Source organism: Oryctolagus cuniculus, chromosome 11 (genome assembly GCF_051225735.1).
Source record: "Oryctolagus cuniculus isolate XC-2025 breed Fujian yellow rabbit chromosome 11, ASM5122573v1, whole genome shotgun sequence".
In the NCBI taxonomy this organism is placed as follows: Eukaryota; Metazoa; Chordata; class Mammalia; order Lagomorpha; family Leporidae; genus Oryctolagus; species Oryctolagus cuniculus.
The window spans coordinates 72,816,442-72,833,373 of NC_142877.1; the positions used below are offsets into that span (position 1 = coordinate 72,816,442).

Sequence of the window (16,932 nt, forward strand, 5' to 3'; positions counted from 1 at the left end):
AGACCATTTTTTTCCCCTTTTCTCTGTTGGTCATATAGCTATATTGTTTTAATGTGTTATATTTAAATGGAGCCAGCAGATTGGATACACCTCAACTTGAAAAATATGGGTTACTGTTTTAAATATGTATATTTGATTTGACAGAATAGTTGGGAGCATATTTCCAAATAATGCATGTTCATAGTAAATGTATATTTTAATGTCAATATATTTTCTCATATATATGTTAAAACTTAGAATGATATACAATTTATGGTTGAGTTCAGAGCCAGTAGTTCATAAAACATTGTTGACTGGATTTACTCATATTGTCCTGGAAAACTAAATTATGTAAAGTCTTGGACTATATTTTTAGTAATAGAGTAGCACAGAAATGTAGGCAAAATTGGATAGAGCATAGAAGAAATAGAAATGAAACAACTAAGGTGTTTAAAGACGAAGATTCTATTCAGTTTGTCATTCTTTTGCTGTCCTTACAGTGCTAGATTCTTATTTTCTAATATAACAAATTGGTTAATAATATGCATCCCATATGTAATTGAATGAAATGTAACAGTCTTATTTCCTTCTTAGCTTTTAAAAGAACGTGAATTTTAAAGACAGTGCTATTAACACAGTGATTATTTTTCAAAAACATAATGTATGAACTTTCCATTTTTTAAAAGGAAACCTTTATATATTTGATAATGATGCATTATCAGGTTACATAGTAATCCTGAAAACACTAGTTTAAAGCTCAAGTAGGAATATACTTTTTAGGCTTCCTGAACAAATCAGTATCCAGCCTTTCTCTTCCCCTTCTACCCACCTGTTTTATTCCCTCTAGGTTGTGAAAGCAACTGTTTGGCCACGCATTTGGTTAACTAACCTTTTTTCTGTTGATCATTTATTTTAGATACTTAATTCTTCTTTCCTTCAAATTGGAAAAGTGAATAGCAGAGAAAATTGTAAATTTGTCTTTATGTTGTATGCTAGCAAAGAACCTTTGATGATAAGATCTGGGTTTGTTTGGAAGTACAGTGTTTTTACTTAAAAAAGGGTGATATTTAAACTTTCTAGAGTTTGATCTGACTTGACGTATGAAGTTTTTTTGATCAGATCTTTATGATTTTAATGAGCCCAGAGAGTAAACTGAGGCTATACTGAATCAGCCCTCCCTGTAACTGTTTTAGGTTGTTTCTTTTTTCTTCTTCTTCTTCTTTTTCTTTTTTTTTTTTTTCCTGATTTGTCCTCATAGACTTGGCCAACAGAGCCTTTGCTAATGATTTATGCTTGTTATATCTCCCCCTCTTTCACAACCACTTCCAACTACTTTGTTTTTCATACTTACTAGGCTTTTGCATCTTGGGTAGGTTCTGTTAAATTGTTTCAATAGTATTGTGATTTTAGTTTTTGTGGCTTTTTAATGATCATAATCCAGTTTGTAAAACATGAGTATAGAACAGCTTGTATGGTTAATATGCCTCATAGAGCTGTATTTACACAGAGTTTGAAAATTTATACTATATGTTTTACACATAAAGAGATTTGCTTATTCTTGCTCATTCCACTCTAAAAATACTCCTTAGCTCCAGTCATAGTACTTATAATTTATCCAAATATTGAAGCACACCTGGAAAATGCATTCTTGGTTAGGTTTCTGGCTGAAAATATTTCTCCTTTTTTGTTGTTATGAAGCAGTGGTGATGCTTAATACATTTGGAGATATTCTTTGAATACTTGTTTAAATCTGCATTATGGAATTTATTTATGCATTCTCCTCTGAAAAGTACATGTGTAGAAATAAAATTTCCTGTCTGATATCATGATGAATTTGGTAAGAGCATATGGGAAATTAGGATTATTAAATCATTAAAATAAACTCTGTGTTAATGCTGGTGGCTCTAAGAGTTTGTATATTCTGTGAAAAAAATGATTTGAATTTTAAAAAATTCTACTTTGGAGAGATTTTTGAAAATAATTAAAGATTTTTTCATTTTATTTGAAATAGAAAAGAGACAGACACAAATATCTTCCCTTCTCAATTTATTCCCCAAATGCCTGCAATAGCAAGGGCTGGGCCAGGCTGAAACCAAGAGCCCAGAACTCTGTCTGGATCTCCCTTGTGAGTGGTGGGGAGCCAAGTACATGAGTTGTCATCTGCTGCTTTCCCATAGTGTGTGTTAGCAGGAAGCTAGATCAGAAGCAGCACAATCTAGACTCAAACCAAGCATTATGATATGGGATGTGGGTGTCCCAAGAAGCAACATAACCACTGAGCCAAATGCCTGCCCTTTGGAGGAATTTTGTTTAATTTTTTTTTGGTGGATAAAATAGAATTTCTTTTATTTATTTATTTATTTATTTATTTATTTTATTTTATTTTTATTTTTTGACAGGCAGAGTGGACAGAGAGAGAGACAGAGACAAAGGTCTTCCTTTTGCCGTTGGTTCACCCTCCAATGGCCGCCGCGGCTGGCGCGCTGTGGCCAGCGCACCGCGCTGATCCGATGGCAGGAGCCAGGAGCCAGGTGCTTTTCCTGGTCTCCCATGGGGGTCTCCACTGCACTCCCTGGCCACAGCAGAGAGCTGGCCTGGAAGAGGGGCAACCGGGACAGAATCCGGCACCCCGACCGGGACTAGAACCCAGTGTGCCGGTGCCGCTAGGCGGAGGATTAGCCTAGTGAGCCGCGGCGCCGGCCTAGAATTTCTTTATATCCATGTTTATAACTTTTCATTTGTCTTTGAGAGCTTTTTTAAAATTTAAGTATTCTGAGAATAGGCTCTAGTATTCCAGAGTTTAACAAGAAGGAAAATTCCCTGCAATTCTCCTTCCTTTACAGTTCTGATTACTGCCTTAGGAATTTAGTTTAGAAGGTACATTCTCTGAACTCTCTGCTCAAAGTGATTTTCAAAAAGGTGCTTGGGTTAAACTATTTTTTTTTAAAGTGGTATCTACTTTGTATTTTGTTTTTTTACTATAAAACTTAAAGCTCTGGTAGGTATTTGGAGTTTGAATATAGTAGTTGAAGTTTATTTGCATAGATAGAATGCTATATTATTTCTGATTAAAGCAGTTTATTTAAATAGTTCACTGGTCATTTTCTTCGGAAGGATTGTCAATCTTTTTCCAAGGAAATGTAACTTTTCTATACTAGAATTTTATTCTCTAATTTACACTAACTTACCCTTATCTGTGAGCATGTATAAATCTAAATCATCTTTTAATTATCAGTTTTTATTCATCAATGGCTTTCCCTTTATTAGTAATAAACTTAGACTCCTAAACTACACAGTCTTTCCATAACTGGCCCCACTACATGTTTTTACCTTTCAACCATTTTATCTCCTGTTACACTCTATAGCAGGATTTTCCATTTAGTAATAAAAAACTGCTTTTCATCTCTCTATCCTGCACTCATACTCACACCTTCAGGCCTTTACTTACATTGGTTCTCTTGATCAAATACCACAGCTACCTTACTTTTCAGAAATTCAGTATCAATTTTCCAAAAGCCAGTCTGTGATAGGCTCAGTGCACCTTTTCCTTGCTTTCATGGCCTTTCTGTGTACTCCTGGTTTAGTGTTCATCATAGCACATTGTTATTAATTGTTTATTTGTTCATGTCGTCCTGTGGACCTGTACTATCCATTACTGTAGACACTAACCACAAAAGTGGTTAACCTCATTTATATTAAATATAGTTAAGATTCTTTTTGTCAGTCATGTTAGCTACATTTCAAATGCTCAGTAGCTTCATTCTATTAATGACTTGTCATATTGAATAGTGCAGATACAGAGTATCTCCATCATTGCAGAAAATTATATTATACTGTGGTATTGTATATAACAAGTTTCTTGAAAGCTAGAGCCATATCTGTTTATTTTGGTACTTCTAGTACCTGGCCTGGTACCTTATAGATGATGTTCAGTGCATGTTTCAATAAAGTTAAATAAAACAATGAAAGAAAAAGGAAGAATTTAGAACATGGGCTGAATAACATATTAATGATATTCCCGAGAATTTTCTTTTAAAGATTTGTTTATTTACTTGAAAGAGTTACACAGAGAGAAGGAGAGGCAGAGAGAGAGAGAGGTCTTCCATCTACTGGTTCACTCCCCAGTTGGCTGCAACAGCTGGAGCTGTGCTGATCTGAAACCAGGAGCCAGGAGCTTCTTCCAGGTCTCCCATGCAGGTGCAGAGGCCCAAGGACTTGGACCATCTTCCACTCCTTTCCCAGGCCATAACAGAGCTGGATGGGAAATGGGACAGCTGGTTTTTGAACTGGCATCCATGTGGGATGCCGGCACTGCAGGAGGCGGCTTTACCTGCTGAGAATTTTTAGGTACTTCTCTGATTAGTATTGTTCAATATGAGGGCACTGATCATATCAGATACTGGTTCAATATAGTGAGTGTTAACTGGCTCTAGTGCACTCTAGTCCATATATTACTGAAAGATACCTCATAATTGAAAATGCCGTATTATATGGAGTATAATATATTGGGGAGGAACTGTAAGGGGGATTGCATTGCCCTTTACTCTGTTGTAGAAGGAATAGATGCTTATTACAAAAACATTGAAGAAAATTTGGAAATACAGTATACAATATGAAAACTTACCTTCACAACTTTACTGTTACTACTTTGGTGTGTCTTTTCAGAAATTTCCTAGTGATTATATAGGTACAGGTATAATTCATCATCTTTTGAAAAATAAATACGCATTCTGCAGTTTGCTTATTTACTTAATGGAGATATTTCCACATCCCATCACTTCCCCTGCCTTAATTTGAATCTTGTGTTTCATTATTTTTTATGTTTTTGTGGCATGTGTATTTTAGCATGCAAATACATCTTTTTAAGTGTGTGTCAACTGTTTGGAAAGTGATGCCCTACATCCCATTAATTTGAATAGGGCAAATAATAATAAATTTCCAGTACACCCAAAATCCAAAACAATTTCCCAGATACCTCTAAAACACTCGACACCTTTCTGACAATTTACCAAGAATTCCTGCATAATTTAAAGCATTTAAAACACAAATTTCTTAATTATTTAACACATACAAATGTATCAAGATATATTTACATTTATTGTTTTAGAACATTATGTAGTACTGTATACAAATAACAATTTTTTTATATTGCAATAAAAATGGAACTATAAATAAGGAGTGAATTACCTCCTTTTTTTAAATTAAAATTTACACATTACTGGGAAATTCTGTCATTCTGCAGCATGGATGCATGCTGCAGCATGGCATCTTGAAGTTGTAGTTGTGACATAGTTAGTCTGTAACTTTTTGGTTGATAATATGAAGTACCAAAGTATCTTGGAATTTATGACAGTGGGGTATAGTCAAGATACATAGTAAATATAAAGAATGCTTCATAAAATAAAGTCAATGGAAGTGTTGAATGAAAAATTGAATGAATACTTAACTGTTGAGACAGTTGGAGACTTAACTGTTGGAGACAGCAGACAGTCTGATGCTCAGAGAAGAAAGGTGTAGGTTTTAGTCATTGTTGCTGCTTGGCATTGGTTGAAGATGAACAAGAGTGAGCTGATGAATGAATGAGTTAAAAGGTGAATGACTGAATTCAACTAACTGGCTCTGTTTTTTCTTTGCACTTGAAACTCTTGAAAATAAATGACTATGATTTATTGTTTATAGCCAGAGGTAAAGCAAGGGGATAGAAAAAGCTGAAAATGTTTTTTTTTTTTTTAATACTTTTTTCACTTGAATACAATTGCTAAAGTGAGGTTGCTTTTATAATTTATTTTTGAATATAATGCTTGTGTTCATGACCTGATCACATTATCAGCAATGGAAGTCATTTTGATTCCATAACCTAAATATTTTAAAAATAAAAGGGGCATTTGTGGCTCCTCTTCATGGCTCCTCTTTGCCCTTTTCTCTGACCAAATGAGAATTTCAAAATTATGTGAATTTTGAAGTTCTTCATTAGTTGGTTCATTGCTACTTGATAGTAACATTGCTTGAATGCATTTACCTGTCCTGATCATTTTCCTTATTTCCTGAAATCATCAAGTTAAATGATGTATGTTCCCCGAAAAGCAAGTTTTCATCAAGGCACTTGATTAATGGTGCCCTTAGTGTCCTGGTAAGTTTTTCACAGTGCTCCTAGGCCAAAAAAACTCTGCTAAATAAGTAATTAGGTCCAATTCAGTTAGAGTAGTGGTTTAGTTTACATGGGGTCTGAAAGGTTCTGCTGTGTTTTCCAAAAAGAATTAAATTCCCTAGTGGCACCCTTGTGTGTACAGTGGTGCTTTTTGGGAATTTAGGCCCTAGGCTTTAGACACGAACTTTTAAGCAATCTCTTTCAGAAAAATATTTTGCATTTAGATGATTTGCCTCAATGAGTATAGAATGTATTCAGCATTAAAATGAAAGTTAAAAGCACAGATATTTCTATGAATCAAAAAAATATAGAAGCAAGCAAAATTATCTTTTAAAATATGATCTTGGGTTTTATTTGGATTCTGATGATGACAGGTTAGTTTCTCTTTCTCTGTATGTTTCCACATAAAAATAGAACAGCAGACAGCAAAACCAAAGACCCTGAGAAGGTTTGTGACAACATTCAGTGGCAAGGTATCCACATGGACCCTAAGATATAAGCCAGTAAGACTAACAAAAGACCTGCATTAATCACTTTTTGTGCCAAAAAAGTAGATAGAAGCATTAAAGAATGTGAGATTGGAATCATCCAAAGTTATCAACAGGTAGTTACAGGAAGATACCATTAGCCAGTGGTAAGGCTAAAGTGAGCAGAGCAGCCTAGCTCTGTAAATTGTACCGGGAAAAATCAAAAATGATCAGGACACAGACAGCAGACATAGAAGGTTAGATAAGAACAGAGAAGAACTAATCCAGAAGTCTCAGAAAACAGGCCATCGTATTTTTAAGCACTTCATAAAAAAATATAAGAGGGAACTTTATGGAGTCAGAGAAGTTAGCTGAACAAAGTCAGATTCTAAAAATTCAGGAGGATGAAATTCACAAGAGGCTTTCTAGGAATATGTTTGGGTATGCATATTAATTTTGAGTTCAGTCAACAGTGTTCCTATTGGTTTGACATTTGATATCCCCCAGTCTCTTAAAGTTGTGTTTGGACATCTTTCTCCATTAAAATTAAATAGATATTTCCTATGTAGTCTTCTAGAAGATTTTTAAATCTTTCATATTTAAAATTAATCTTTCTAAAGTGATTTTGTATTTGATGTAAATTAGGAGTCTGGTTTCCTTACCTCTGTACCTAGATTATCAGTTATATTAGCATCATGTATTGACTTATTTCACCCTTTATTAATTAATCATTAGTGCTAGTTGTACTGTAAATCAAGTTTCTTTAATGCATGAGTTTATTTCTTGAATTTCTATTATATATGTTTCTCTATGCCTGCACCCATGGTTTTTTTTTGTGTGTGTGTGTGTGTGAATGTGTATGACTACTATAGCTTTGTTAAATCATCATGTCTGTTCACCTTGGTCCTCATGATATTTCTTGGCTTTTGCTGTATGACAGATTTAGAATACTCTTGGAAAGCCTTTCTTCTAACATAAAAAACCTGAGTACAATGTAAGTGGATTTGTGTTGATTTCATTTTTATTTGGGAAAGAAGTGATAGGTATATGATATTCTTCCTGCCCCTCAATTAGTATGTTGAGTATTGTTCTTTTCCCTAAAAGCCTTATATTTATATATATTGACAATGGATTTAGGAGCCTAGTGATACTTCTCACTTTACTCTCCCACCTGCCCACATTCCCACCCTCCCTCCTTCTTCTTATTTGAAAAGGTGGTCTTTTAGTAGCTTTTCTACCTTGGGAAAAGTTTTCCTTTAGGAATATAAACTTGTGACTTTTTTGAATTCTAGCTTTTACTTTGTTTTTGATGCCAGATTTCCCCACCTTCTCTTCCCAGGCTCAGCTGTACATGTATCAATAAAAATGTAATCTCAGTTACCTTTCAATGTTTTACTCACTCCTGTATCCCCATACAAGAATAATGTCGGACATTTAGTATACACTCAATAAATATTTGTCAGTTGGATGACTCAGTATTTTTGTGCAGCATTTTGGTTTTTAAATAATTTTCCCTGCTAGCAAAACACATTTCTCAGTCATTTTCTAGGTCTAAAATGAAATTTTGTTTCTTAAAGGAAATATTCCTGCTTAAACCTCTGTTATATATTCTTAGTGTTCGTTATAATTTGGGGTGGCAGAAGTGACGGTGTTATTTTTGCCTTTAATTATTATCTATGATTAAATAGGTTTGGTAGTTCTTTTTTGTCCCGTCCTTTCTTTGCTCTTTCGATCTCTTCCCTTCCCTTCCTTCTCTCCTTTTTTTTCCTTTCCTGTTATTTTTTCTTTCCTCTTTCATCCTTTCACTTTCATTTTCTTTCCTTCATTTTTTTATCTATGGTATTATCCCCCGCCCCCAATATATTACTAGATTTTGTCTGTCTGAAAAAATCATTTCACTTTTGCTGGGTAGGAATTTGAAATTGATAATTTTTCCCTTTAGAATTTTTTTTTTTTTTGACAGGCAGAGTTAGACAATGAGAGAGAGACAGAGAGAAAGGTCTTCCTTTTTCCGTTGGTTCACTCCCCAAGTGGCCACTATGGCCAGTGTGTTGCGGCCGGTGCGCTGTGCTGATCTGAAGCCAGGAGCCAGGTGCTTCCTCCTGGTCTCCCACACGGGTTCAGGGCCCAAGCACTTGGGCCATCCTCCACTGCACTCGCGGGCCACAACAGAGAGCTGGACTGGAAGAGGAGCAACTGGGACAGAACAGGCACCCCAACTGGGACTAGAACCTGGTCTGCCAGCACTGCAGGCGGAGGATTAGCCTAGTGAGCCTCCCTTTAGAATTTTAAAGATGGCACTCTACTGTCTTCTGATTTTTTTTTTTTTTTTTTTTTGACAGGCAGAGTGGACAGTGAGAGAGAGAGAGAGACAGAGAGAAAGGTCTTCCTTTTGCCGTTGGTTCACCCTCCAATGGCCGTCCCTGCCGACGTGCTACAGCAGGCGCACTGCGCTGATCTGAAGCCAGGAGCCAGGTGCTTCTCCTGGTCTCCCATGCGGGTGCAGGGCCCTAGGACTTGGGCCATCCTCCACTGCACTCCCGGGCCACAGCAGAGAGCTGGCCTGGAAGAGGGGCAACCGGGACAGAATCCGGCGCCCCGACCGGGACTAGAACCCAGTGTGCCAGCGCCGCAAGGTGGAGGATTAGCCTATTGAGCCACGGAGCCGGCCCTGATTTATTTCTAATGAAAAATCTGTCATTCTTGTTTCTAATACTAGCATTAAAAACATTTTTATTTTTAATACAGTAGAGGTACTTAGAAATCATCTGGTGGGGAGCATTTGGCTCAGTGGATGAGATACCCTTGGGATGTCCACATTTCCTTATTAGAGTACCTAGGTTCCAGCCCAGGCTCTGCTCCTGATTCTGCTCTTGATTCCAGGTTACTGTGTGCCCTGGCTGTTCTTTGCCACTCACATAAGAGACCTGGATTAAATTCATAGCTTCCACATTTGGCTTGGCCCAGACCCAGCCACTAAAGGCATTTGAGGAGTAAACTAGCAGATAGGAAGTATCTTTCTTTTCCTCTGCTCCTTTCTTTCTCTCTCTTTCTCTCCCTCTGTCCCTGTCTGCCTTTCAAATGAATAGAAGTAAAAAGTAGTCCAGACTTTGTATTTAAAAATGAAAAACTAGAAGGCCTTTGATTCTTTTGAGACTCCCTTTTTTTTTTTAATTTATTTTTATTTTTTTATTTTTGTTAAACAGCACCACAGTCTCCTTCAGTTTATGGCCAGGTATTCCCCCCCACCTGCTAAGACATTATTTTTCTTAGTACTTAGCCATACTCTGTGAATTAGTTTTTCTATATTTTTCCACTGCTGGCTAATGGGAATGTAAAAGCTTCTCAGTCCAGTGTGATCTCTGGGAATTTATTCTTCTGTTCCTTTCTGGTGGCTCTTCTCTCTGTGGTTTCCCTCCCCTGCATGTGCCCAGTACTGAGCTAAAGACTCTAGAGAACCCTTTCATAGCACTTACTCTAGAAGCTCTCCTGCTGGGTGCATGAGCCGCCCTTACTCCACCTGCCCTGAAGTATCCAGACTCTCTCAATTCACAGAGATCAGTGGGCTTCACATGAAAACCATTGCTTAATAAATTTTGTTCATGGTTAAGTCATCTTAGGTGGGAGAGGGGAGGATTATTATTATTTGGTTGGATGTGGAAGTCTTGTGTTTCAGTTTTTAAAAATTATATTTCAGAGGCTGACGCTGTGGCACAGTGGGTAAAGCTGCCACCTGTAGTGCCGGCATCCCATATGGGCGCCAGTTGAAGTCTTGGCTGCTCCACTTCCAATCCAGCTCTTTGCTGTGGCCTGGGAAAGCAGTAGAAGATGGCCCAAGTCCTTGGGCCCCTGTACCCATGTGGGAGATCCAGAAGAAACTTCTGGTTCCTGGCTTCAGATTGGCCCAGCTCTGGTTGTTGTAGCCATCTGGGGAGTGCACCAGGGGATGGAAGACACCTATCTCTCCACACGTTCCCCCTTCCTCTGCCTTTGCCTCTCTGTAACTCTGCCTTTCAGTAAATAAATAAATCTGAAAAAGATTATATTTGATTCAAAAGATTGGTGAAAATCATTCCTGATAAAGAGAATCAATTTTTCCTGTCAGTATTCCATCAAAGCTTGGATGCTTTCTGCTGTATATTACATAATGTGCAGCACCCCCAAATAGCAGACTTTATCTCAGCACTTAAGGTCATTTGGAAAGAAGCAAAAAATAATACACATTAGCAAGTAAAATGCAATTCGTATTTAAAGTCATCAAAGCTTTTATTCTGTTTAACTTAAAGCAAAAAATTGGACCATTTACCTTAAATTCTTTATGTCAACATTCTTTAGAATCTAATAGACATGTAAGTATAGTGGACATTCATCTTCTCATCTGAAGTAGTTGTTTTACAGATTAATATTCCTTACAAAAAACCTGGACTGTATAGCACTGAATAGTGTATTTATTATCTTCAGTCTGGCATGGTTAACTAAAAATGGCATAATAAATATGCTAATGAAAACAGGGCGTTACTTTTTTAAGGGAAAAGAAAAGTAAATGCCTGTGTAATTTAGAACTAGAAATGCCAGGAGAGAGTGCTTAGGAAATGTTAAATTCATTCCTTTCTACCAGGATAAATGCACTATTTGATAAAGCTAAAAGGATGTGGTTGTTAGAGTGAAGAACCTCATTTTTGAGCCATTCATTATTCTTCAGCTTCTAGGGTATCACTTTGGTCCACTTACAATCTTTGAGACCATGTTCATGTTTAACAGTGATGTATTTAAAAGAGGATTTATCGCATGAAAACATCTCAGTGAATAAATGTAGAAAGAAGGAAGGGAATAGAAAATCATGATTACAACAGCACAGTGATAGTTGGTACAGATGAGTGAAGTGATTAGTGGTGAAAATTTGAGGATAGATACTCGCATTCTCTCCAGACTTTTCTAAAACACTTATTATTTTAAAGGGAAAGTAGTTTTCAGTGGAGAAAACTTATAGATGAGCCACCTAAACCAAGATGAAAGTGCACATCACCTTTTCACAAGACGCTAATATCGTGCATACCCATAAATTGCAGTGTATGCATCATACTTGTATATGATGAGAAGGGCACATGTTAAAATGTGTAACTTCAGTCTAGTTATGAGAAAACAGATTCCAGTTGTGAAACATTCTCAATGTGTTTGACATGAGAGCCCATGTGAAAGACAAGGAAAGACTGGGGTAAAGTCTCAGATTGGAGAGGACTAAGAAAATGTAAAAAAATAAATGTAATGGGTTAGGGCAAAGAGTTTTGTAATTTTGAGTGTCAGGAGCGTCTTCACTAAGAGATGATTGGATGCCGGAAGCAGGTGAAGTAGGAAGGCATGTGAATATCTGTGGATATTCTGGAGGATGAAATTTCCAAGTCCTGGGGACAGGAGTATGCTGATGTGTTTGAGGAACCACAGCAAAAAGGCCAGTTTTGCTGGAGCACAATAAGAGAGAATGGTAACAAAGGAAATTGGAGGTGACAGAAATGATTAAGGTCTTGGAGACTTAATAATGGTGCAAGAAACCATTGTGAATGTCTTTTCAAGCCTATTCCTTTTGATTTGTGAAGTCCCTTTATTCTGAACATTGTGGATGAATATATAAGAGTATAAAATATAGCATCTATAGATGCTTGCTGAATGTTTATTGGATTAATTTGTATAGCAAGATATTTGGAAGTATTTCAAAGGTCCTTTGCCTCCTGGGTGAATGAATACTTTCATTTGTTTTATATAATTTAAGATTCTGATACTCATGTATATTTTTATAAAGGTTATAATTTGTCACTTTCAGTATCTGTCCTATTAAATATTTTGCTGAATTAACTTAAATAGTTACTGGTTTTAGTATTCATAAGAGAATTGCTTGTTTTTCTCTGAGTCAATTTTTACTTTTTTTTTTTTTAAAGATTTATTTTTTTATTTGAAAGACAGAGTTACAGAGAGAGGGAAAGACAGAGAGAGAGAGATCTTCCATCTGCTGGTTCACTCCCCAAATGGCCCAATGGCCGGAGCTGGGCTGATCCAAAGCCTGGAGCTAGGAGCTTCATCTGGTTTTCCCATGCAGGTGCAGAGGCCCAAGCACTGCTTTCCCAGGCCGTGGCAGAGAGCTGGATCAAAGTGGAGCAGCCAGGACTCAAACTGGTGCCCATATGGGATGCCAGTGCCACAGGCAGAGGCTGAACTTACCATGCCACAGTGCCAGCCCCTCGGTTTTCATGTTTATGTTGTCAAACAAGGTTTCACGTTTTTTAAAAGTGAATAAATCTTATTTTAAGCACCAAATTCAGAGTATTTTGTTTAAAAATCTTTCTTCAAATTTTTATCATCTACTTTGATTACTTTCCAAGTTATTCTGCTGGAGGAGTCTGTTTTTGTCAGCATGGAACACTTAAGAAATATACTTGCACCAAAGTTATCTAGTTTTCAAAAGCTCACTGGCACACTTTGAGGAATTTAAGTGTATCTATGGTGCAACTTTAGAGCCTTAGATATAATGTTGAGGACTCAGCAGAGCAAGAGAGTACAGAAAAGACAGAGTGTTTAAATATATTGTCTTACACATTTTCATGATGGCCAGGTAAGCCCTTTTGTTGTATTTTCTGGAAAAGTATGCACATTTATGGGGAGCTCTGCCTTGTTTTTTTTCGTTTTCTTTTCTTTTTTTTTCTTTTTTTTTTTTTTGATTAATAGTTTGAATCATTCTGAAAGATGATTCTGGGTTGGGGAATAATAAAGAGGTGAACAGGGAGTCATAATGTTGAAACTGGACATTCAGATCTTTATAGCATGATTTCCTTATTTTTCAAAGAGCAGAAGAATTCCATCGTTTATCATGTTCTGGTTGGACTCCTTTCTTATCGTTTGCTGGAGTTTGAACTTCAGAGCTATGGTGTCAACCCTGCTGTAATATCTCAGGGGAGCTCCTAGTGTGGGGCTGGTGCCATGGCTCACCCTCCAACCTTTCCTTCTTCACTTCAGCCTCCAGCTCTGAGCTTTCCAATTCCCAGAGTAGCAAATGTTGAAAGAAGTTGCACAGGTAAGTATGTGGTGGGAAAAGCTGGGGGAAAACAATGGTACTGTCATCAGTATTTTGAGGGTGGATGTTGGGCCATTACACCAGTGAATCATTTTGTTAGATTAGGAATACAGTGTTCCTTTATTTTTCTCATTAATTATTAAATTAAAAATTTCAGTGTTCTAAAAAAATAGTTTTAACTTTTGTTAATTAGATAGCAAACAAGGAAAACCTTAAGCTGAATAAACTTTTAATATACAAATAAGGTTCTTAGATTTTTAAATTTTTAAAATATATAACAAATCTTCTGAGTGCTGTAATTGTACATATTTTGGGGTACATAGATGTTCTGATATGTGAATTCCATGTTTGATGATCATATCAGATTAGTTAAAAACTTCAGTTTATAGCAAGACCAAAAAAACCATGTTCAGAAAGAAGCTAAGGAAAAAATATGTTCAAGAAAACTGAAATCCATAGCCTACAATTTTGCAATATGAACGTGGTTTCAGGTGGCAAGTTTTAGTTTTTCTTTTAGTGGTTTTAAATGTCTTTTCTCTATCTTGAGGTTTTAGGTAGGTAGCTGTGTTTTAATCTCTACAGGAATAGAAGCTTCAGATATCATTTTTATTTGAAGTCTTAACAGGAGGACTGGAACATTTCTACCAGTCTCTAAGTTTGAGGCTAACAAAAATAAGTATAGATAGAAGCAGTGCAGGAACAATATCTAGCTTAGTTTCACAAATATTTATTGAGTGAAAGAATACATTAAATGTGTGTGTGTGTGTGAGGGAGAGAGAGAGAGAGAGATCAATACTGTTGGTGTTTTCTGTCTACTTTGCACTGAAAATCATGTTCTAACATTAGAGTTTTTTTTAAAGCTTGATTTTTAGAAATAGTATTGTAGGAATGTTGCCCTCGAGTCTTCTTAATGGTTAGTACCTTTTCAGGCTCTTGCTTTCTGAAAAGCTTTCAAAAATTCTTTTCTTTAGTTCTCCCAGATGTAATTCACATTCATGTGATTTGTTTATTCTTTTGTGTTTAACAAGCAAAATTAAACCCAGGAAAAACAGACTTCTTTTTTATTTGCTTATTTTTATTTGAAAGGTAGAGAGAGAACTTCTGTCTGCTGCCCAAGACATCTGTGGGGCTGGGCCAGAGCAAAGCCAGGAACCAGAATCCAGGTCTTCCTCCTAAGTGTGAGGGACCCAAGTACTTGAACCATCACCTGCTGCCTTCCAGAGTGTGCATCAGCAGAAAGCTGGACTCAGAGGCAGAACTGGGATATGAACCCAGACACTCCCATTTGGAGTGTAGCATCGTAATTGCCATATGCTTGCCCTGAAAAATAGTCTCTTTATAATGGCCTATGATTGTTGGCATTTCTTCAGAAAAAGTGTCTGAAACTTAAAGAGATTGGGACACCCAAGTATTTGACATTTCAAATTTCAAAATGAGTCTTGAAAATACGGAGTCATCAGCAGTTTTAACTTCTCTTCAAGTTGTAGAGTTTTTAATTTACTGAGAGCCTTGTAGAAATACATAACCTGCAGCAAAGGAGATCATAGATTCAATTTTTTGTCAGGATATATTCATAATCCCTTCCTCCATTTTATATTGGGCTGATTCTTCTCCCTTTTCTTTTACAGATTACTTTAAAATATTCACTCTCATTAGAACTTTTTCTTTATGGCCAGAAGATTTGTTTTGTATCCTAAAGTTAGAGATTTTTCTACTGTTGTGTGTCCCTCCATCTACATTTTGTAATTTTATGTCATACTATTAAAGGACAAAGTACTACTTTTAGGCTTTATTGTGTGAGTTCTCAGTCTAACTTATCATTGTTCTTAAGAGGAAACAGTATATTTGGTTCCTTAGTTGATACATGATTGTGTACTTAATTTTTATGGATTAGCACTCTTGGAATTAAAGAGGTTTGGTTTTAGGATGGTGCACTTATCTTTTAAAGCTGATATGTTGACAGTTCAGATTTGAATCTGGACGAAGCATTTTGGTATGGGAAGTTTTACGATTTTGGAAAACCATCAAAGTGTTGATTCAGGTTGAAGCATGTACAATGCACTGACTCTAGAACAAAGTCAAACTAACAAGAATGTTTACAGCATTTTCATAATGATCTTTAGTGAGTTTTTAGAGGGTGCTGGACATGGTTTTTGGGAATATTTGGAAAAAAAAAAAAGTACAGCTTAGGTACCAGATACTGGTGAATTGTTTTTGAATTAGGAAAAGTGTGATGGTTCTCTTTCTCTCTGTGTGTTTGTTTCTATGTCTCTCTTTTACATACCCACAACTGCTCCCCCCATCTTTCTCTCAGCTGCAGAGAACCTTACTTATTTTGTATGAGCCTCCAAAAATATACAGAAATACATCAAATATTTCTGTAACTCTTGAAAAGGATTCGATTTCAAGATAATTACCTACTGTCCAAAATAAACTTAAACCCTCACTTTTTGAATTCATCTTTTGCAGATTAATGAACTATTCCTTACCACTTATCATTGGAAATATCAACCCCACACTCTACAGTATTCTAGAACTAGGGAAGTCTTTGAGTAATAGGTTTCTTAGGAGACAGCATCTTTTTTTTGGTCCAGTGTATGTGCTTTTTTTCTCCTTTTAGTCCCTTTCCTTTTTAGTGTTTTTCAAGAATTAAATAAAGATTATTTATAATACTTGTGAAGTAGGATAGGCAGCTGAAAATGCTATTACCGAAGCATATTGCTAAAATAAGAATTCCTTGGATTATACATATTTCTGTCAAATACATTATTTGATATAAGAATATTTTAGGTACATAGAATTTGGGCAGTTTCTTAATGAGATTTGACCTATTATATTTTCCCTCCAAAGGGCAATTATAAAATATCCTTCAATTAGGGCTCTTCATGATTGGTTTCAAATATTGACTGTCTCTTGATAAAAGCAGATAAGTGTTGATGGTAATTTACTCTGAATTTTATTAATTTTTACTTTATGGAAGAAGTTATGTATGTTAAGTGTTTAATAAATACAGAATTGAGAGAGGGAAGTAAGAAGTTAAATTCTGTATTCAGCAATCGGAATAAATAACTAAAATCTCTTAATAAAACAGGAACAATTTTGGTCCTCCCTCTTAAGCACTGTATCACCTCTTGCAGTTAGCGCTGTACCCTTTGTAACACAATGTGGGTACAAATGCTGTAGATAGAAGATTTGGTGTCTCTGAAGCAGTGAAAAGTCCTTTTTTTTTTTTTGGACAGGCGGAGTGGACAGTGAGAGAGACAGAGAAAGGTCTT

The 16,932-nt window shown here is 36.2% G+C and overlaps 1 protein-coding gene and 1 long non-coding RNA gene across 39 annotated transcripts in view; both read left to right on the forward strand.

Annotated features, from left to right (window-relative positions):
* CNOT2 (CCR4-NOT transcription complex subunit 2) overlaps positions 1-16,932 on the forward strand; it is a 121,248-nt gene that overhangs the window by 43,916 nt on the left and 60,400 nt on the right. For 8 of the 38 annotated variants that reach the window (XM_089308699.1, XM_017341980.3, XM_070052630.1 and 5 more), the window contains one exon: positions 13,600-13,657. The exons of 24 other annotated variants lie outside the window; for them this stretch is intronic. In XM_089308699.1, coding sequence (XP_089164825.1) covers positions 13,637-13,657 — 21 coding nt within the window. In that variant the 5' untranslated portion in view covers positions 13,600-13,636. Of the gene's footprint in view, positions 1-13,429; positions 13,658-16,932 lie in introns of all 38 variants that reach the window. 6 more of the 38 variants (XM_089308719.1, XM_089308702.1, XM_089308711.1 and 3 more) reach the window with 2 other exon arrangements.
* On the forward strand, positions 4-11,855 carry LOC149123526 (uncharacterized). Its single transcript, XR_016216897.1, has 2 exons — positions 4-7,588; positions 10,292-11,855. It is a non-coding gene; the product is annotated as an uncharacterized LOC149123526 (long non-coding RNA).